Source organism: Euleptes europaea, chromosome 3 (genome assembly GCF_029931775.1).
Source record: "Euleptes europaea isolate rEulEur1 chromosome 3, rEulEur1.hap1, whole genome shotgun sequence".
NCBI lineage: Eukaryota > Metazoa > Chordata > Lepidosauria > Squamata > Sphaerodactylidae > Euleptes > Euleptes europaea.
Genome location: NC_079314.1, coordinates 83,289,410 through 83,311,980, shown reverse-complemented (window position 1 = coordinate 83,311,980; position 22,571 = coordinate 83,289,410). Strand labels below are relative to the sequence as shown.

General features: G+C 41.0%; 1 protein-coding gene across 2 annotated transcripts in view; it reads left to right on the top strand.

The window, feature by feature from the left end:
• Nucleotides 1–17,145, top strand: part of NTN4 (netrin 4) — a 44,662-nt gene extending 27,517 nt beyond the window's left edge. The window contains exons 3-9 of one of the 2 annotated variants that reach the window (XM_056846688.1): nucleotides 4,099–4,225; nucleotides 4,871–5,059; nucleotides 9,439–9,652; nucleotides 11,269–11,384; nucleotides 12,392–12,460; nucleotides 13,652–13,822; nucleotides 16,945–17,145. In XM_056846688.1, the coding sequence (XP_056702666.1) occupies nucleotides 4,099–4,225; nucleotides 4,871–5,059; nucleotides 9,439–9,652; nucleotides 11,269–11,384; nucleotides 12,392–12,460; nucleotides 13,652–13,822; nucleotides 16,945–17,078 (1,020 nt within the window). In that variant the 3' untranslated portion in view covers nucleotides 17,079–17,145. The remainder of the gene's footprint in view (nucleotides 1–4,098; nucleotides 4,226–4,870; nucleotides 5,060–9,438; nucleotides 9,653–11,268; nucleotides 11,385–12,391; nucleotides 12,461–13,651; nucleotides 13,823–16,944) is intronic. The other variant, XM_056846687.1, reaches the window with a different exon arrangement.
• Nucleotides 17,146–22,571: the final 5,426 nt, after the last annotated feature.

Below are 22,571 nucleotides of genomic sequence, written 5' to 3'. Positions count from 1 at the left end.
TCCAAAAGTGGTTTCAGAACCATTCGCCCTGTTGCCATACCTCTAGTCATGCTAGCAAAGCCTTCATATAATTTGTATTTCAACATCAAAACATGTCACATACCCAATCAAACCACTGGTCCACTTAGCTGAATACTGTCTATCCTGACTGATGGCAGCTTTACTGGGCAGAGAAACGTCTTTCACTATCTGCTACCTGCAATTTTTTAACTCAAGGATACCAGGGATTGAACCTGGGAACCTTCTGCATGCAATGCATGTTCCCTCCCACTGAGCCACAGCCCATTCCACAACCTACTGTTAGGATTTAATTCCTATGTGGGAAGCACATTACAATCTCCTCCAGGCTGCCATGAAGTGGGCTGATTTGGCTTGGGGCTTCAGCATATGTGAAGGAGTTTCAACCACCACCGCCTGCCATTTCTGCAACCTGAAACTATCTCTGGGAGCTGCTGTTCATCCTGTTGGGGAAGCTTAAGCTACATGTTACAACCAGCAGGATAAATATGAGCTCCATGGGGCTGCTTTTGGTCAGGCATGGGGGGCAGGGCTGAAGTCCCACCTGCACGCACCCTGGGGTCCTTATCTAAAATGGAACTGTGCATGCCTGGGAAGCGTAGAGCTCCGAGTGCATATGTGTGATAACCCAGCCACATGCATGGAATTCCTGCCAGGTAATAAATAAATAACAGAAGGCTTATTTTTACATTTGTTTATTTAATACAGTTATAAATCCACCATTTTCCTCAGATAACTAAGACCTAAGGCAGTCAACAACAATAAAATCAGCCTAATATAACATATTCTAAACCCAACAAAGTAAAAACAACTAGCAAAAACTTTAAAAATAAAATTTCATCAGAGACCGCTGTCCTTCAACACACCCCAGAAAAAAACTTATTTTTGGCAGCCAAAGGCTCTTTCTTTTTCAAGCCAAGTTTGTCTCTGTTGAAATTTCAGTGTGTCTTTCTGGGTTCCTCTGGTCTTTCCTCACTCATTGTTTGATCCTCCCCTGATAGGACAGTGAGTCAATCCATGTCACCAATTTATTTCCTTTTTCAGTATTTTATGGATGATGAATAGGGTTGCCAACCTCCAGGCACTATCTGGAGATCTGCTATTACAACTGATCTCCAGCTGATAGAGATCAGTTCACCTGGAGAAAATGGCATATTTGGCAGTTAGACTCTATGGCATTGAAGTCCCTCCCCTCCCCAAACCCCGGCCTCCTCAGGTTTAACCCGGAAACTTCCTGCCGGTGGCAAAGAGGGACCTGGCAACCCTAACAACGAACCACAACACAACACTTGAGCTGTGATCATAGAATCATTGTACTAGAAGGGGTCAAAAGCCCACCTATTTGCCAACTCCCCAGAAAGCCAATTGTGATTATATTGTACAAGTGGAGAGAGGTGTTTACAGAACAAATAGCTTCAAGCACTGAACCAAAGCAGATGCTGCAGGAGAATACAAAAAGGCCATAGGATTACAGAGCTCAATCTGACCTGGGGAGGGATTTTTTTCTGGGTGCTAAATATGGTAAGCAGCCAAACTGCAACGTTCCACACCATAAAGATCATCACATGATAATCCCACTAGTAATTTAGTCTGAACAAACAGGCTTAATGCTTCTTTAAAATCCATTGTAAATATAAGAGCAAAGTATACGTCCAGTAAAATTCCTCCTAAAATTGTAACAACAGCAGTCTTATAACTTGAAAACAGTGTCTCACTCTTTATGTGATCTGCCATTTTATGGCTGCCCACCCTGTCTTGATAAGAGCTGTTTTCTCTGGAGATAAAATAAGGAGTTCAACATGGAGCTATTCTGTTGTGTATATTCTTGATTTATAGGCAAGACACTCCTGGACAAATTATTTTCCAGGGCAAAATCTATGACCTCTTTTGACAGGAAAACATTTCAATATGACACTCAAAAACAATTCATTGTAAATACTGTTTAATATATAAATGGGAAAATACCAGAACACCATTTGACCTTCCGAATGCAGTAACTTAACAGTGTCTAATTAATAAGGGAACTCATGACTGTCATTTTATCATCACTCCTAGTAGGAAGTAGGAACATACTGAAGTAGGAAGATTACTATAGCTACTACTACTTGGTGCTACTACTAATATTTTTAGAGGGTGGCCATGTTGGTCTGCAGCAGAACAGCTAGATTCGAGTCTAGTAGCACCTTAGAGACCAACACGCTTGGGCGCTTTGACTCTAAAAAGCGTACACCCTGAAAATCTTGGTGGTCTCTAATGTGCTATTACTGAAGATGGGTGCTATTGGACTTGAATCTAGCTGTACTACTAATCTTGATCCTTAGCACTGATGTGAGACATTTCAGGTGAGGCATCTCAGTAAACCTTAGAACTGTCCTGTTAGACAGACCACAGTTGTTATCGCTCTGTTATAGATACTGGGAAGCTGCAAGAAAGTGACTTTGTGGTCGAGGAGAGATTTTAATCAGGGACTTCTGCTGCACCAAGCCAGGATTCTGCAGAGCTCCTTTTCTTTTAACCAGTTTTTACCAAGTAACTGCACATAAAGCTTATTGATATTTCAAGCATTATTTTACTAGATGCTGTGCAATTATGTGCTGGAATACATTCTGTACTCCAGTGAATATGCAGGTTAATTTTTATTTCCAAAGAACTCTGTGAATTTCCATTTTTCCCCAAAGCCAATTATTTTAGGTCCAAAACAGCATTTAGATATCTTCATGAGTGCCAAGTATCCATCTGTGGATTAATACACAATCCAATTCTCCTGTATACTTCACAGATTGCTGCAACACTGCAAACTACATCTTGTGAACAGAAGCAATTATTTTCAGTTGAAAAGAGCTGTTTTGTCTCCCATACCACTTTTGATATGTAGAATAATCAATTTCCAAACATCTGATTATTGAAACATCAGATTACCAAAATACTTTCCATGTGCACCTGCCAAATAGATTTGACCACTGCCATAGTCAAGCCAATTAAAATGGTTCTGCACCATCATACTTTGCAATACCATTTCCAACAATGTACTCTGCGGAATACCATTCCAAGATGCTTCTATCAAGAACATTACCACTGCCTTTATCTTGGCCTGTCAAAATACTTACTTCATAAGGGCATCCTGTGTGTGTTAAGTGCCGTCAAGTCTCTTCCGACTCATGGCGACCCTATGAATGAAAGTCCTCCAAAATGTCCTATCTTTGACAGCCTTGCTCAGATCTTGCAAATTGAAGGCTGTGGCTTCCTTTATTGAGTCAATCCATCTCTTGTTGGGTCTTCCTCTTTTCCTGCTGCCCTCAACTTTTCCTATCATGACGGTCTTTTCCAGTGACTCTTGTCGTCTCATGACGTGACCAAAATACAACAGCCTCAGTTTAGTCATTTTAGCTTCTAGGGTCAGTTCAGGCTTTTTACTGAAGAGATGGAAAACATAAGAACTAAGAGTCAGTATGCCCTGAAGTCTGTTATTGAACTCCCATGCTACACACATAGACTCTTCACTCCTGCCCTTAGGAAAGTATGTGGAGCAGCAGGGTATTCTCTTCCTAAAGGAAACTCAAAGCAGTTTACATTGTCCTCCTCTCCTCCACTTTATCCTCACAACAGCCCTATGAGGTAGCTTAGGCTGTGTGTGTGATGGGCCCAAGGTCACCCAGCAAGCTTCCTTGCCAAGGTGGAGATGTGAATCTGGGAGTCCCAGATGCTAGTCCAATACTCTAACCACTATACTACACTGGCTCTCAAGTTATTAGAGACCAAAAGGAAGCAATGAATCCCTTAGTTTATGGCATCTGGAAAATTAGTGTAGGTGCTATGTTAGTAGGGTTGCTAGGTCCTTCTTCGCCACCGGTGGGAGGTTTTTGGGGCACAGCCTGAGGAGGGTGGGGTTTGGGGAGGGGAGGGGCTTCAATGCCATAGAGTCCAATTGCCGAAGAGGCCATTTTCTCCAGGGAAACTGATCTTTATCAGCTGGAGATCAGTTGTAATAGCAGGAGATCTCCAGCTCGTACCTGGAAGTTGGCAACCATATATATTAGAATGTTGTAGCAACAGTGGTCATAGTTTGCTTCCATTTGTTAGGTCCACGGAAGGTGTATGTGTAAACACAATACTGCAGGAATTCATTGTCAATATTGTGCTTCACTCTACAACGATCAGCCCTGGCAAGCTGCAAATGGCAAAACCGGAGCCCCGAATGAATGCAGATGTAAGTATGAACTTCATGCCAGTGCATCTAGGCTATCAGGATGAACAAGATTCTTTTCTGCCTTCAGATAGCAAATAACTGTGTGTAAAATACATTAGGAAGACAAAACCAACATTAACATGACTTGTATTTCATTCAAACAGTGATGTTTGCAGAGCAGCTAGTTCACCCAGAAATTTTACCAAGGATGTGCTATTTATTTGGCCTCCCTGTGGAATCCAGAATCATCTATTCCAGGCATTTTTTTCACACAACACTTAAATACATTTTACAGTATATTGAAACAGTGATTTTATTTCAAGAAAACATAGAAACAATCATAATTACTGGGCCCAGTGCACACTATGAAAATAAATCCAGTTGATTTGATACAATTTAACTTCTTTGCAATGTACTATTAGTCTTTGTAACTATCTCGTAGAATATCAGGTTATAAACTTCTTACTCCACAAAAACATTAATACCCACTGCTTTTTTATTTTAATTTTAGAAACATGTACAAGTTGGCATGTGGATTTGGTTTCATTATGACTCAGCTATCACCAAGTGTAATTGTTTTAAACACTGATGTCATTTTTAAAAAACAAAACAAAACAGCAACATCTTTTGAATTTGTCTTTCCTGTTCATCTTGGCTGTGTTTCAGCCTGCCAGTGCAATGGGCATTCTGACACTTGCCACTTTGACATGGACACGTGGCTGGCATCAGGGAACCAAAGCGGCGGAGTCTGTGATAATTGTCAACACAATACGGAAGGCCAGCGCTGCCAGCATTGTAAGCCAGGCTACTACCGAGACCTTAGAAGGCCTTTTTCTGCCCCAGATGCCTGCAAGGGTAAGTCAGTATCTGTTTTTGAATGTGGGGGATATGCCTCAAGACCATATTGTTCTATCACTAATCGACATACCGTGTGTGTGTGTGTGTGTGTGTGTGTGTTAAGTGCCATCAAGTCGCTTCCGACTCATGGCGACCCTATGAATCAAAGTCCTCCAAAATGTCCTATCTTTGACAGCCTTGCTCAGATCTTGCAAACTGAGGGCTGTGGCTTTCTTTATTGAGTCAATCCATCTCTTGTTGGGTCTTCCTTTTTTTCTGCTGCCCTCAACTTTTCCTAGCATGACTGTCTTTTCCAGTGATTCTTGTCTTCTCATAATGTGACCAATCTACATACCATAGTAGACAATATTGACACCCTAATATTTATAAATTATAAAGTATACCAGTATTTCATTAGACAATTTCCTTGTAACATTCACCAAATTTATAACTAAAAGTTCACAAAAAGGTATTAGCAATGAAACAGAGGAAAATGTATACAATCTTTTATATGTATATAGTATCTCTATTTTTAAGACTGTGCATGCGCTGCGTATCCATGCCTACCTGGATTTTCACTCCATTGAGCTTGTAACAGAACCCATCCCATTCACCCAAAAAACTAATACAAATGTGTGGGATTTTTAAAAGCACATTGCAGATGGAGGGGGAACTGCTGAACGAGAAGCATACCAAACAATCTGTGTACATGCGATGGATATGCTATAACTTCTGCATGCATTTTCCACCTCTCTGGGCTGCAACCCAGGAACTTAAGTGGGAAAAGTCTAACCTTGGTAGACCAAGTTTAATTTTATTTTGTAGAATTAGCTATCTGTAAATATCATCACTGTCACCAGTTCCTTAGGGATTGCTGAGAACCAGATTGAAAAGTTTAACAATCTTGGCAAGATGCAGGCATCTGCAGATGGAACGATTAATGGATTTTTGTTACTGATATAATGATGGCTATAAACACTGGACTAGACACATAATTGTTCCACATTCACTTCTAAACAACCAAAGCATAGCTTCAGATATGCACTTCTTTTACAAAACCTAGCTTGCTTATATACCTCAAATAAATGCTAGACTTTCACCTCCCAACAATGACTTCTTTACATTTTAAGTCAGTTTCCTATGTTTAGAGAGTCTTTGGTCCTCACAATCTGAAGCTTGTAATGATTCATAATTGTGTACATTTTAGAAATAACTGCAGGAAAAGGTCTGTCAGAAATATGTTCTCACAATCATGAATGTATGTACCTGTTCAGCATCTGTACTTGTTCTCCATATTACACTACTCTATAGTAAAGATACTTCATAAAGTTATGTCAAAGCTTACATTTCATGGCAAAGGCCAGCAAACGTTAGCACACAAGAAAACTCCTATTGGATTAGGTCAGGGGCCTCAAAACTGCGGCTCCAGAGCCGCATGCGGCTCTTTGGCCCGTTGAGTGCGGCTCTCCGAACTTGGTTCAGAGCCCCTGCTCTTGCGCCCGCTCGCGCCAGCAGCCAGGCTGCGGAGCTGGCACTCTGAGAGAGAGAGAGAGTGGGTGAGCGGGCGCGCGCTGTCTCTCCCCCCCACCCGCCATGGAGAATGGCCGGGTCCCCCTTTCCCTTGCCCTCAATGGTTGGGAGGCTAAAGCCTCCCGTCCCCTCTAGCCGCGCGATTCCTGGGCGGCTCAGCGGTTCCTGGCCCCCCCCCCGCCTATCAGCTGTTGGGCGGGGCGGGCTTCCTTTGGTAGACCTGGCCTCCAGCTGAGTCCCATTGGGAGGCCATGTCTACCCACTGGCTTTCTTGGCGGTAGACCTGGACTCTGACGAGGGGGAAAAGTCCCCCTTCAGAGGCCAGGTCTACCAATTGGCTTCAATGGGCCTCCGGAGGCCAGGTCTACTGCCAAGAAAGCCAATGGGTAGACCTGGCCTCCCAATGGGACTCAGCCGGAGGCCAGGTCTACCAATAGGCTTTTATGGCTGTAGGCCAGGCCTCCAGACGAGGACTCTGGATGGGGAGGGGGAAATGGCAGGGACTTACAATTAAATTTTTATCAATAAATAAGATCACTATTAAGTATGATATCAAGTTTTATTCAGTGTACCTATAGTTTAATTAAAACTTAAAACTTTAATTAAAGTTTATTAAGTTAATAAACAGTGTACCTACCTATATAGTTTAAGTTTAAGAAATTTGGCTCTCAAAAGAAATCTCAATCGTTGTACTGTTGATATTTGGCTCTTTTGACTAATGAGTTTGCCGACCCCTGGATTAGGTCAATGGTTTATCCTGCACAAAATCTGGTCTCCAACAGTGAACAGGTCCAGATATTTGAGGATGTAGGCAAAAAGAGTCGGACTTCTTTCTTTTGCTTTTGCTGCAAGATATATTGATACAGAGCGAAAGCTGTTGCCTTCAATCCATAATAAAAGTCATTCTTGGGCAACTGTCCCACTTTTAAGTTCAATTGCTGTGAGAAGTCCACAATAATGGAGATAGAGAGTGACACACAGTAGTGGCGGTGGAGGAGATATATATTTGCTGCATGGGATAGTTCAGCTTTTCACTTACTTGTGGATAGGTTCAGCTGAACATAAAGATTGTGCTTTGAAGATGTCAAGCAGAGATTACAATCTCAACAGAAAAAACATGTTTCATTTGTGTTGATAAGACATGTCTGATAACCTTGTATTCATATTTGGCAAACAGTGGATTTCTGTTACAATTACCAGCTCAAGTCAACACTATTGCTCAACTGTTGAAGAGCAATGAAAATGAAAAAAAAGTTCCAAGGTCAAAGCAAATGAAGGAGCTGTTAAGACAAGGTCCTTAGGCTACATTAAGCACACTCTCAAGTTAACAATGTGTAATATTTTCTTAGGAGTGGGTGTGCACTAGATAAAACAGAGCATTCTGCTATTTGACATGGAATCTGTGGCAATCTGCTTAAATGTTACATATACATTAGTTCCCCTCTCCTTTTTTATCTCATAAATTTTAAAGACTTTGCTACAATGTAATTGGAGCTAATAAAACAGGTTCCCTCACTGATTAAAATTATTGCTTGTACTTCATGAATGCATGTCTGACTTCTGCATTCTAAAACTGAACTGGTGACTCCAGCAACCAGAACAAAATAATTTCATTTCAGTTTGCAAATTCAGAGACTCATATATAGCTATGGTTTACTGAGGGTTCAGAACAGTTAATTATAATTTGCCATCCCAGTTACATTGAATTGGAGGTGTTCTGCTAGTCCTAGTGAGCCACTGGACAGGGGGAGCACCCCTAAACAGGATTTATTCAAAATCAAATGTCATGTTATTCAATTGGGCTTACACTCAGGAAACAATCTTTAGGAATGCAGCCTAAAATAACCAATAATTTCATTCACTTCTTTCTTAAATTCTGTTAGCATTCCTGGAGCCACTTCCACAAAAGTTCTCGTAATTTTAAGGACAAACTAGGGACCTGTAAGGAATCACAGCTAGTGGGACAATTTGGAACTTCAACCACACGCCCCAAAATCTCCTCATCCAGGATTCTCCAAGCCTTCCTCCCCCCTCTCCTTTTAACTATTCATATCAGCTCTCAGCATTCTGTCTCTTCTGAATATTTTGAGTCTTCAGGCTGCTCTAGGTTGTTCTTTGTTTTCCTTTTCATAAACTTGCAGTGTCATGTTTTTCTGGATAAGTAGGGAACCTCTTGAGTAAGCAGAGGCCCATGTCTTGACTGTGGGTGGCCCAGTTTTCCTGCATTCATCATGGGGTGTGTGTGGAATCTTAGTTTAATAATGCGTGGTGTAGCCGCATGGTATAGTGGTTAAGAGCGATGGTTTGGAGTGGTGGACTCTAATCTAGAGTACCAGTTTTGATTCCCCACTCATCCACATGAGCGGCAGATGCTAATTTGGTGAACTGGGTTGGTTTCCCCACTCCTATACAGAAAGCCAGCTGGGTGACCTTGGGCTAGTCACAGTTCTCTCAGAACTCTCTCAGTCTCACCTACCTCACAGGGTGTCTGTTGTGGGGAGGGGGAGGGAAGGTGATTGTAAACTGGGTTGATTCTTCCTTAAGTGGTAGAGAAAGTCGGCACATAAAAAACAACTCTTCTTCTGAATTTGGGAATGTTTTTTTCTGAAAGCACTGAAAAACTGTTGCATGAAGTAACCATATGATTTTGAACAACATGTACATTAAGCCAGATCTTGATAATCATGCAAGCAAAATTCATCTACTATCATAAACCTGAGAAAAATCCTTGGTATTTAATACTTAAGTATCAATCTAACATGTAACAGTAGTTGGGTGAAATCAAATCTTTATTGCTATCAGAAGCTAGTCTCTGTACTTTTCCTCTCCAGAGGCGGTCATCTCATATGTCTGCTTTGATATTGCAGTGTGCTCCTGCCACCCTGTTGGATCAGCAGTGCTTCCCTTTAGCAACAGCACCTTCTGTGATCCCAGCAATGGTGATTGTCCCTGCAAACCTGGTGTGGCTGGTCCTCAATGTGATGGGTGCATGGTTGGATACTGGGGATTTGGATATTATGGCTGCCGGCCATGTGATTGTGCGGGAAGTTGTGATCCACTGAGCGGTGAATGCATCAGTAGGTGAGTGGACAAACAATTTCCCCTGTAAGCAGTTACCACAAGAAGAGGGAAATCCATCTACAGTGAAGATGTGTTTGAAATAGTGATGATGAAAAGGATAAAGACACAGAGCAGTTACAGATGTAGAAAAGTACTAGATAAAATGTGCTGCTACTGTTTCAGTTTTGCAGCCCAGAAATGCATATTTAACCCTTGCATTATTGTAGGGATGAGAGCAGAAGGAATAACCTCCAGATTCACTTGACTAGGTCATTATGCATTAAAAAAAAGTAAAGGTAGTCCCCTGTACAAGCACTGCGTCATTACTGACCCATGGAGTGATGTCACATCAGCATATTTATAGGTAGACTATGTTTTGCCATTGCCTTCCCCATTTGTCTACACCTTACCCCCAGCAAGCTGGGTACTCATTTTACCAACCTTAGAAGGATGGAAGGCTGAGTCAACCTTGAGCCAGCTACCTGAAATCAACTTCCCTTGGGATTGAACTCAGGTTATGAGCAGAGCTTTGACTGCAGTACTGCAATTTACCACTCTGGGCCACGAGTGAAAAATAATAACTTCTTTACAATGATTGATTGTGTGGGACCTGCTGGCTTGAAAAACCAACTGACATCAGTCTTGATATGGACTCACTAAAAATTAAGATGTTCCAGTTACTTGCATTGACTTTTCATGCCTTTGTGTATACTCTGAAGTATTGATCTCCCCATGGGGGAGATGCATTAGCTAGATCTAAAAATTCACACATTGTCTTGTAGGGGAAATACAGGGGCTCTGCCTTTAACTTTGTCAGAAACACTGAGAAAGGATGTGGAAGTTGCTTGTGTATTTTATGGGTTTTTTTGGTGCTTCTGGGTAACATCCAAAGCTGCAAGCAAACGAAAAATATGGGGGAGATATCTTGGCCTACAAATGGGAAATAATTATTCACAAACATATTTTTGGAAATGGTAATTATATTCCAATCTTCCAAATATTAACTTTTAGAAATCAATTTACCAGAGATTTCAGTAATTTTGTTTGAATTTCTTAAACCTGCATTTATGTGCAAATAGTTATGTTTCTGGTTCCTCTGTCCAGAGATGATAACTTGGTCTATATAGTCTGAAGAGAGCTCCTAGCATTTTGGGGCTAAAAAGGTCAGCTGGTCACTGCAGTCTAACTGCAAAGACAATAGAGAAGGAAGATCTGAAGTCTCAATGGCAAAGTTTTGCTGACTTATTTGGGAGCCTGGTCAAGTTGCAACCCTTGAGATGCCAAAGAAGAACAAACCATATAAGGAAAAGCTATCAGTATCTAGCTAAACTCTGTGCCTGCCGAGACAAAACTATACGAATAGATCCTTTTATAGATGTTGTGCATTCCATACCTCAAATAGGCTAAAGTTATACATATCAGTGTTTCTACAATAAAGTCATCTTCCACCATACAGGCTTATATCAGATGATAAATTTCTGAAATTCTGAACTGAGAAGTGGTGGCGGCTCCATGTGATTTAAATATAAGCTCTTGCCCTTCACTAAGCGTTGGAAATCAGAAGGCAAATTTGCTTTAACAAATTTGAAATGAATTGATTTTTTAAAAAGAATTTCAGCACATTCCTTTCATTTCAGCAATGCAGATAACAACTGGTACCATGAAATCCCTAGTTTTTATTCTGCATATAATGAAAGCGAACCTGCTTGGGGGTGGGAAGATGAACAAGGGTATTCTGCCCTTCGACATTCAGGTAAGACTGAGCACCGAACAAGATAGTAACCTTATGGAAAAACTAGAAACATATTGCTTTGGATCTGAGAGATAACAAGCAAAGAAAAGATGGAAGGGAGTGAGATTACAGATACCACTTAAAAAACAACAACCTAGATTTTAAAAAGGTTAAACTGTAACATTCATTGCACACATTTCTAAACGTCAAAAGGAAGAAAATTAAGAACTTACCGGATGCTTGCTACTGTTTAACAGCAGCCATCCCATGAAATCCAGTGTGGTGTAGTGTTTAAGAGTTTCACACTAGGATCTGGGAGACACAGGCCCAAATCCCCAAGTTGTTGTGGATTCTCACTGGACGACTTTAGCCAGTCACACACTCTCAGCCTGTTGTGAGGGTAAAATGGAGGAGAGGAGAATGATGTAAACTACTGTGGGTCCCCATTGTGGAGAAAGACGGGATATAAATGAAGTAAATAAATAATACATATAGCTGAAGATGGGGGCAGAAAAAGGTAAGTTGGTCGGTCAGTGGGTAGGAGAAAAGAAGCAGGTAAAAGTGAGAATATTGGGGCTAACAGGAGGAGGAAAATAATGTGGAGAAGGAATAGAGAGGAAATAGAGCTATCCCCCACAAGTCCTTGCAGCCTTCCCACCATGCAACTGGGCCTGGCTTCAGTGGCACTGTGCAAGCTGGCCAGTTTTCCCAGGGAGAGGCTGCCAGGGGAGGGAAGGAAAGCTGAAGACAGGGGGACAGATTAAGATAGCTTGACTGGCGGGTGACTGTTGTCATCATCCATTCACAACACTATATCATTGCAAATAAACATCATCCATCTTTTCATGAAAGATTTTATTCTCCAAAATCAGATCTCAGTACTGGAAGTATTTCGTTCGCTCCCAGTCAACAGGTGGACACAGACAACCATGTATCTTCCCATTATCACATGAGATAATATTGATTGTTTGAAGATCTCATCAGATGACAGCTCAAAGCAAGAAATATTTTTTGTTATGTTTCCACAGGAAAATGTGAATGTAAAGATCAAGTTTTAGGGAATTCCAAGATCTTCTGTGGCATGAAATACACATATGGTGAGTTAATTAAAAACATTGTATTTCATTGTAAAGCCGGTTTGATTCTTCCTTAAGTGGCAGAAAAAATCAGCATATAAAACCAACTCTTCTTCTTATTCTTCTTCATATTCTTTATTCCAAAACTTTTATATGGCTTGAGATTTTTTGCACTGAACACATCCAAGTCAAATTAAGCCTGTTTAACACCTTCTCCATTGTATTTTAAGGCTATTACAATCATAGACTTGTGCTTTTCATCATGTTTGGCAACATCCTTTTGTTTCCTTCCTTCCCCATCCTCTTTTTGGCTTAGTACCCTGCCTGAAGTTCTGTTGCGTTAAAAACCTTACTGCTTACTGTGTGATGACCTTAATAAAAGTATTATGCTGTGATATTTTTGTGTTTTCTGATGGACCAGCATAGCTGCCTGTATATTTTTCTACTCTGTACAAGTTTCCCTACAGAATGCCTCTTCCAATATTTTGATGTATCCTATAAATAATGGCCTGAGAGAGCAAAGCAGCATTTGATCTACAAACAAATCTTTATATATCTCCAGTATAAAGTGCTTATTGTACTATTTGCATTGTGTTGGCAACAGGCCTCTGTCCGTTGAAATCCATCCATGCATGATTTAAGGTGGGGGGGGGAGACTCCCCCTGGAACTATTTGTCTAGGAATTTCCATGAACAAACCTAACCGAGAATGACCAGACAGATTTAAAATAATTACCTTTCTCTGCCAAAATATATGTGTTTTAAACTTATAATGAGCGGAGGTGGCCAGCCTACATGACAGCACTCTTGTAGTTTGCAAATTTGTATAAACATTTAAAATGATGAGTAAGCAGGGCCAGTTCCCCAATAACTTTAGTGGGAAGGAATGGAGCTGTGTGCTCCGTATTTCCTCAAAATCAGGTCACTGAGCATCTCTCTGCACCCTGTCTTTGGCAAAGGCTGAACAAGCTCATCAAGTAGACGGCCTGGAACTTTTTCTCTTCATCTAGATCAAGTTCTCTTTTCTTTTCAACAAATCGAATATATGGAAAAACTTCTGCATTGTATTAGTCTGCCATAAAAAAACAGTTACAATCACCCCACAAAGTGCAAATCAGCATAGTTATGTAGTGTACAAAGGGTACCCAATATTAATGTGCACCAATACATTAGAATGAAAGAAGATTATGATTTTTGGAATTGTCTTTCGCAGTTCTGAAGGCAAAGATTTTATCAGCCCACGATAAAGGCTCTCATGCTGAGGTCAATGTGAAGATCAAAAAAGTATTGAAATCTACAAAGCTAAAGATTTTTCGAGGGAAGAGGATTCTTTACCCAGAATCGTGGACCAACAGAGGATGTACTTGCCCAATACTCAATCCTGGTAGGTGTTTATTATGAAAATTGTATCTATGCAATACTGATTTTTTCTTGATTTTTAAAAATTCCTTATCTCCATTCCCTGCATAATTTAATTAACAAATAATGAAGCCAGACAATGAAATCTAATTTCTTTACATGTGAATGCCAGATGAAAAGACTGCCTTTATATAGGTACATTTGGGTAGCTATGTTAGCCTGAAGTAGTAAAATCTGAGTCCATCAGCATCTTAAACACTAGCAAAATTTTCTAGTGTTTAAACTTTTATGTTTCAAAGCTCACTAATAAAGGCTTTAATAAAGTAAGCTTTGACTCACACAAGTTTATACCCTGGAAAAATTTGTTGCAGAAAAATCTGAATTCTTTAAAAAAAAAAAAAACACCCTGGGGTTTAACCCACCCCAAACAAAATAATAGAAGCAGCACTCATAGCTTTAAGAAATGGGTGCCCTTTGAGACCTCAGTGGTCATTTGGGTGGGGTTGCTAAGCAACCACAGCAATATTGTTAGCTTTCAAACCTTGGTTTCTGTCAGTAAAGGGAAAAGGAAGTTGCAGAGCAGTTTCCAGGGTTATTTTGGTGTTGCAGTCCACCCCTGCTTCCTCCTTCCTACTGTGGAGGACTCATCAAGGCCAGGGCCAGAAACAACCACCAGGCAATTTGTTACCATTCACTTTGTGCAACTTACTCAGGTGCAGTGGAGGCTATGGCTTGATGCCACACAGTTCACCTAGGCCCAGTGGCAGCCTCCACACAACTTGAGCAACTTTGCCAGGCCTGGCATTAGCCACCACATAATTCACCTGAGTGACCTGCTACTGCACAACTTTTGCAACTTGGCTAGACTTTCCCAGATAGAGGCTGCCATGGGGAATGAAGGAGAGAAAAGTGAGAGCCAATATAGTATAGTGGTTAGTGTCAGATAAGGACACCAGCGTGGTGTAGTGGTTAAGAGCGGTGGTTTGGAGCAGTGGACTCTGGAGAAGTCGGTTTGATTCCCCACTCCTCTACATGAGCAGCGGACACTAATCTGGTGAACTGGATTTGTTTCCCCACTCCTACACATGAAGCCAGCTGGGTAATCTTGGGCTAGTCACAGCTCTCTCAGCCCCATGTACCTCACAGGGTGTCTGTTGTGGGGAGGGAAAGGGAAGGTGATTGCAAGCTGGTTTGATTCTTCCTTAAGTGGTAGAGAAAGTCAGCATATAAAAACCAACTCCTCTTCTTCTTCCTCTTCCTATTCTTCTTCTGAGAGACTGAGGTTCAAATCCTCACTCAGGATTTGCTGGGTGACCTTGGGACAGTAACTCTCTCTTAGCCTAATGGTCCTCACAGGGTTGTTGTGAGGATGAAATAGAGAAGAATGATGTAAGTTGCTTTGAGTCCCCACTGTGGAGAAAGGTGGGGTATAAATTAAGTAAGTAAAAATAAAGCTGAAAAGTGGGAGGGGGCAGGTAAAAGAAAGGTTGCTTGTTGAGTGGGAAGGAAAGAAAGAAGCAGACAAAACGGAGAGAATGTTGGGGCTGCCAAGAGGACAGAAAGAGGAAATAGAGTGGGGAAGGGAATAGAGGAGAAAATGAAATGATCCCTGCAAGTCCTTGCAGGTTCCCCACTTGTACATCCACACACATGTAATAAATAATAAAAGACTTCCTTACAGCAGCTCTTCCACACATTATCAAAGAACGGAGTGTTCTTCACAGTTGGCAAACATAAAAGCAAAGATTCCAGGAATTCCAGAAAATATTTGTAACCTTGGACAGCAGGATAGAACATTTCAGTCTACTTTTAGTTTTATACTCAGAAACAGCAGCCATACCTATTTACAGCAAACTACAACTGACGAGATAATAAGACATTTTTCCCATGTGGCAATGCCGTGTGCTTCTAGGGAGATATTACAAATAGAGTCCCTTGAAAGTTACATTTGCAATGAGAATGTTGATTCAGCTGTGGAAATATTTTGCTAACAGCAATGCTGTTAAAGTGTACAGGCCACCTAGAGAACAAGAATATCCTATATTTTTATCCTTGCTGTCCCTAAACAATCCATTCATCTCCCCTTCTCCCACTTTGTCTATATCGCTATAGATAGAGAGCCAACATGGTATGTTAGAGTGTTAGACTAGGATCTGGGAGAAACAGGTTGAGATTCCCATTCTGCCATGACAGCCAGTATGGTGGAGTGGTTAAGAGCGGTAGTTTGGAGCGTGGAATCTGATCTGGAGAACCAGGTTTGATTCCCCACTCCTCCACATGAGTGGCGGAGGCTAATCGGGTGAACCGGGTTGGTTTCTGCACTCCTTCACATGAAGCCAGCTAGGTGGCCTTGGGCTAGTCACACTCTCTCAGACCCACCTACCTCACAGGGTGTGGAGGGGAAGGGAAGGTGATTGTAGGCTGGTTTGATTCTTAAGTAGTAGAGAAAGTCAGCATATAAAAACCAACTCCTCCTCCTGTTCTTCTTTTTGCTGGGTGACCTTGGGTCAGTCACACTATCTCAGCACAACCTATTTCACAGGATTGCTGCTGTGAAGATAAAAAGGCGGAAGGAAGAACAATGCTGTAAGCCACTTTAGGTCCTACTGGGGAGAAAAGTGGGCTGTAAATACAAATGAACAAACTTTCCCTCAGCTCAGCCCATCTCACAAGGTTGTAAAAATAAATGTAAGAAGAGAGAATAATGTAAGCTGTCCTAAGCTCCTTGAAGAAAAAGGTAAAGGTAAAGGTCCCCTGTGCAAGCACCGGGTCATTCCTGACCCATGGGGTGACGTCACATCCCGAAGTTTACTAGGCAGACTTTGTTTACAGGGTGGTTTGCCAGTGCCTTCCCCAGTCATCTTCCCTTTACCCCCAGCAAGCTGGGTACTCATTTTACCAACCTCGGAAAGATGGAAGGCTGAGTCAACCTCGGCCGGCTACCTGAAACCGACTTCCATCGGGATCGAACTCAGGTCGTGAGCAGAGCTTTTGACTGCAGTACTGCAGCTTACCACTCTGCGCCACGGGGCTCCTTCCTTGAAGAAAGGCCACGATAAAAAGTTTTAAAAATTCTTGAAACTATTTCCCCCTTGGGTAGGTATTATTTAAATCTTAATCTCAAAAATGCCTATTTTTTATTCACAGGTTTGACATATCTTGTAGCTGGATATGAAGACGTCCAAGCAAGCAGACTGATAGTCAATATGAAAAGTTTTGTCCAGCAGTGGAAACCAGCTCTTGGGAAAAAAGTCTTTGAGATTTTCAAAGACTGCAGCTGAAAGTGCCAAACAGGCCATTTATTTATGCACAAAATGCAAGCTTCGTGGAGAGAAGACCTCTGAAATTAAAACTGGAATGTAAGGGAATAGTGCCAAATGTGTCAAGAGGTATTCCGGCTGACAGCGTTTCACCCTGGTCCTAAACACATTGGTTTCAATAGAGAGGGAGAGGACATAAAGAAACCAAGATCTGTGTGAAACTCCTGCCCAAGAGGGGGAGCCCCGTCCCACAGAGCCAACTGAATGTACAGGCATAGCTCAGAGCCTGCACTCAGGGCGTGCGGCAGCAGACAGTGTAGATGCACCTCTAAAGCCCCTCCACCCACTCCACCTCCCTGCTGGTCATCCGTTTGATGGGGAAAGGGGTCTCTGTTAACAAGGATGCACTCATAAATCTTCTCTGCAGTAGGACCATCTGCTTGGAAGTAAGTCCCATTAATTCTACAGAAAGTATCCTTATAATCACATCCAAACATTTTAAGTTTTAAATTAGGTTTTCATTGTCAGTATTGACTTAATGCCCAATTTTACAAAAAGATTTGTTGGTGCAAATCTTGCCTGAACTGGCACCAAGGAAGTGATTTGAGAATCCACACCTCGTTCATGTGTACTTCTCTGGAAGGATGCATGTGCGCTATTGATGGACTGCCATCAGCTGCAAATCTTAGAGAGAACCAATGCAATATTTTTTATTTACATTGGTGTATTAAAACTAACAGCATGAATGTGATTACATTTACTACAGATTTCTAGGGAGTAACACATGTATGGAAGCTAATAGTTCACCAGTGAGAAAATGCATCCAGTAAACTGAGAAGTATCTGACTAGGGCATGTCTGTATTCAACGGAGCTGTGCAGAATATTCTTTAAAAAAACAATGCATAGGATTTTTATTCAGGATACTTTGAAAATGGTGGGTCAAATTTTTCACTCAGTTAAACCAATAGGAATTTGTTGCAGCCAGCAGAGTTTAATTCTGTGTTGAGCCAGCATAAATGAAAATCCTTTCATCAGATCTTTGGTGATTTAATGACTGATTCCATAAGGGAGTATGAATGGGAGGCATTAAACATATGTAAGTATTTCATTGTCTAAAAGCACTTTATTGCCTGCCTCTTTATAGTGTGAAAATTCTAAAATGGCACAGGAAAAGATCTAGTGGAAAAGAAACACTCCAAGACCAGGAAAATTATTCTTTTTACATCTGGCAACAGTGAATCAGAAAAGTTAAGGGTACATTTTGAAAAACTAATATATTTGCACTGAAGTTCCTACTTCAGACCAATGGCTTGATTCTATAGATATCAGCTATAAAAAGACTGTATAAACTACTAAAAGGAGCTCTTAATTTTTAAAAACAAACCTTGATAAAAGCTCTTCCTGTTGAAATGTGATGGATGTAGTTCATTATTCATGCTGGTCTTGATTTATAATATTTGAACCTGTACAGGAAAAACTGCAATTTGATGCACGCTTACTTGGAAGTAAATCCCCTTCAACTAAGGGGGACTTACTTCTGAGTACACAGGATGGGCTGAAATATGCTTTGTTCTATGCCAAATTGTAATACATATACTTCCACAATGAAGTTAGTTTGTGGGCTATATCACGATTTTTTTTTACCATTTCCTTCACTAGATTATACACTTCTCTATTAACACATCTTTAAAACAAATATATCCTGTGATACGTATAAAAACAAAGGAAGAACTGCAAAGCATTTTTTTAAAGTCTCACTTGTCCATGTTTCTGCTGTGCTTTCTTTTGTGGTCCTGTGGATTCACAAAATGATACTGTTTTTAAATTTTGGGTTTTTTTATATCTTATGTACATAATAAATATACTATGATTTCAAATAATTTGCATTTTGTATTTTACAGCGTAGCTTGATGTTTCCAGTATTTGTAATGTCCTAAGATTTTTGACAGACACAAATGTAGCACTAACATTGCAATATTTTGCCACTGAGAAAATATGATTCTTCCCTAGACAGTCTCTGGGTAATACACTTATTCCTACTTTGGAATGTGGTCACATAAGTATCATTGGTTCCTTTTTGACAGTTCCCATGACTTCATGAATAAGCTGTGACAATGGCTCGTGCCCCCATCAACATTGTGTGACCTTTTAAAATATCTTTAAACATTATTTAAAGACTCTGTACTCTATTGCTGTACCCTACTTACAACAACAAAGGCTCTCTTTAGCAACTGTTACTGCATCACATGAACTTTTCCATTTGAAGGTTGTACTGTTGATTTCCTTCTCTGTGTGGTGTGAAAGTTTTGTCAATTTCAGTTCGCTCTGGAAAAAAAAGCACTATCAGGTTGATTCACATGAATTCTCTATATACATGAGATGTGCAATAAAGGAAGGAAGCTTTCTCAGAACACTACTTTGGGTCCTTACGTTAAAAAGGAATTTCCAAGTTTTTAGTCTACCTTACTTACAGAAGTTATAATGATCATACGAACTAGTGACCCCACTAGTTCGTATGCCCAGCTTTCCAGAGCTGAAGCAATAATAATACCAAACATCATTCACAATGCTGTAATTCCACCCTGAGAGAAAGCAACTTCCTAAAGCAACAAAAACTTTTCCAGTACATTCATATTCTTTTCAATGTTGGAAACATGTATGCAGCATTAACACTTCAAATATTGTCCCTTGATTCTCTGAAGCATCTCAGAAGTATTGGATGCAACAGAAGTAAAGAAGTCACAAGGGGCCAAGCTGTAACTCTCCCATGCTGAGGGTGACTGGGGTTGATTCTGCGCAGGATCAACTGTGCAAAAGGCTCTAGGGGATTTCTCCGAACTGTCTCACTCTCTCCCAGAAGCACTGGATGCTTTCCTGTCACTGAGGATTTACAGAGTACGTAACGTTATGGACCATACTCTTTTTATGACCCCAGAATGAATTCAATTCCAGGAGTAAATATGGAGTAACATATAGTCACCCAGTAAACCATTCCAACTCAAGATATCTGCCAGTAATCACGAGGCTACAACTCTTTTTGTCACTGGAATTGAAGAAGAGAACAATTACAGGGTCTCCCGTAAGAAGCTCTTTCATCCTTCTAATACATCACTGACAACACAGAAAAGCAGGTCCAGTAGATATGCATGAGATTGTCCTTTAATATAATTACTTCCCAAAGCTACTTACAGGGACATGTGTTGTTGAAAATAACAAACATCTGGTGCTACCAAAGTTTCTAAACAGAGGGCCAGCCTGGGCATAAGTAAACACAGCAACTTTGGAACAAATATACAATGTATATTTTTAGTTAAGACAGTTTCTTCCATATCTGCAGTGAAGTGTTACAACCTTTCCCCCCAACTGTCTAGCACCACTTCCTAGCACACAGAAGAGATAGTTTACTGATAAGCCGCTAAAGTTGCTGGTCCCCAGGGTTTCTGTATATTTTTGTTGATTTTTTCAGTGTTGGTGAGTTTCTAAATTTAACCTTGCACAAAGGTCAAAGTAGCTCATAACTACTTTCCCACAGCTGAGTAAGAAAATATTTACAAATGTACCTCACTAATTTGAGGGAAGGCAGAGATGGGGGGGGGGAATCAGGAAGAATATTTCTGGAAGTATTCTGTATATGGAAAGACTTCAAGGAACATTGAAATACTAACATAATCTAGTGGGCCGGAGCAAAAGGTTATATATAAAAATACTTATTTGCTGGCCCCTTTTCAAGAGTCAAATATTTTGCTGCCCTTCTAGAAATATTCTCTCAGTACACAGACCTGTAGCATCCTGAGTCTGGCTGTCTCACCTTCCCATCTCAAGTTGATCCCACTCTTTGGAGTCAGTCTTCTAAATAGCTTCTTTAATTCATTTTACCATCAATTTATAGTACATTGTTTTGCCAGTGTTTCTTGCCCTCATCTTTCTGTTCCCTGATAAGCCAGAGACCATGACAGCCATGGGTTTCTGATGGGCTGTCCTTATTCAGCACTGTTCTTTCAATATACTTCCCATAAGCAATGCTGGACTCGCTGCATCTCCAGCAGAAATTCACTCCTTGGGAAAACCTTGATGTTATGCTCACCAAGTACTTGAAGGTTTGAATTTACTTTTTTATTAACAGCATGCAAAAGCCTTTCCCATCCAGCCTAAACAATTAATTGCCACCTGACACTTCCATGGCCTATTTACCTTGTTCCATTCGTGAGTGAGTGACCCACATGTCAGCCACCTATTCCTTAAAACTCCAGCAAGGATTGCTATCCCCCAACTCATCTACTGAGAACATTAGTAAGTCCTGCTGGATCAGATCAACGTCTGCCTAGTCCAGTATCCTATTTCCATGACCAGTCTCATGATCCTAGAAAGTACACAAACGTGAAGGCAACAGTCTTGTGCTACTCTTTGGTCCCCCACAACTGTTATTTAGAGGCACATTTGTTTCCATCCCAAATCTCAAATAAATATGTAATCCTAAATATGGATTACTTTTTTTAAAATCCTGGCGAAGACCTAGAGCAGAATGGAAAATTAAATGTACAAGGCTGTCTTATTACTTCCAAGAGGCATTTTCAGGGACATGATGATGTTGAAAATAACTGAACATCTGGTACTGCTGAAGGGTCTAAACAAAAAGCCAGCCTGGGCAAATGTAAACACAGTAACTTTGAAACAAATATACAGTATATATTTTTAGATTTTATGTCACAGAAATTGAAATTGGGGGAAGTGGCTCAGTTTTAAAAAGATGTTTCGCTATTCCCTGGACTGGAAGATGAGATCGTGAGTAGGGTTTCTTCAGCCAATTTAAGTCTCCCATATATGACATTGGTTAGATTTGGGGGGGGGGAGAAGAGAATACCTTGCTGCAGATTCCCCCCCCCCACTTTTTAAAAGGGAGAATCTTGCCACTCTGCAGATGGACAAGATCAACAACTGCACATACACAGGTCTTCTTTGTAATGGCCCCCATCCAGTAAAATGTCCTGCCTGAGGAGGTCAGAAAGAAGAAGAAGAAGAGTTGGTTTTTATATGCCAACTTTCTCTACCACTTAAGGAAGAATCAAACTGGCTTACAATCACCTTCCCTTCCTCTCCCCACAACAGACTCCCTGTGAGGTAGGTGAGGCTGAGAGAACTAGCCCAAGGTCACCCAGCTGGCTTCATGCGTAGGAGTGGGGGTGGGAATCCAGTTCACCAGATTTGCCTCCACCGCTCATGTGGAGGAGTGGGGAATCAAACCCAGTTCTCCAGATCAGAGTCCACCGCTCCAAACCACTGCTCTTAACCACTACACCACGAAAGGCTCCCACACTGCTGGCATTTCATAAACTGTGTAAAACAGAATTGTTCAAAACGGCTTTTTATAAAGTAAGGCTACATCGTAACAGATTGGCCCCGGAAATTGCACTTTGTTTCTGCCAATGTAATACCATGCTCTGCATTGCTCAACATGTCATGTTCAGTGCTTGTGCCTTGTTCAGATGACAGCTCCATTTCAAATTTCTGCCATT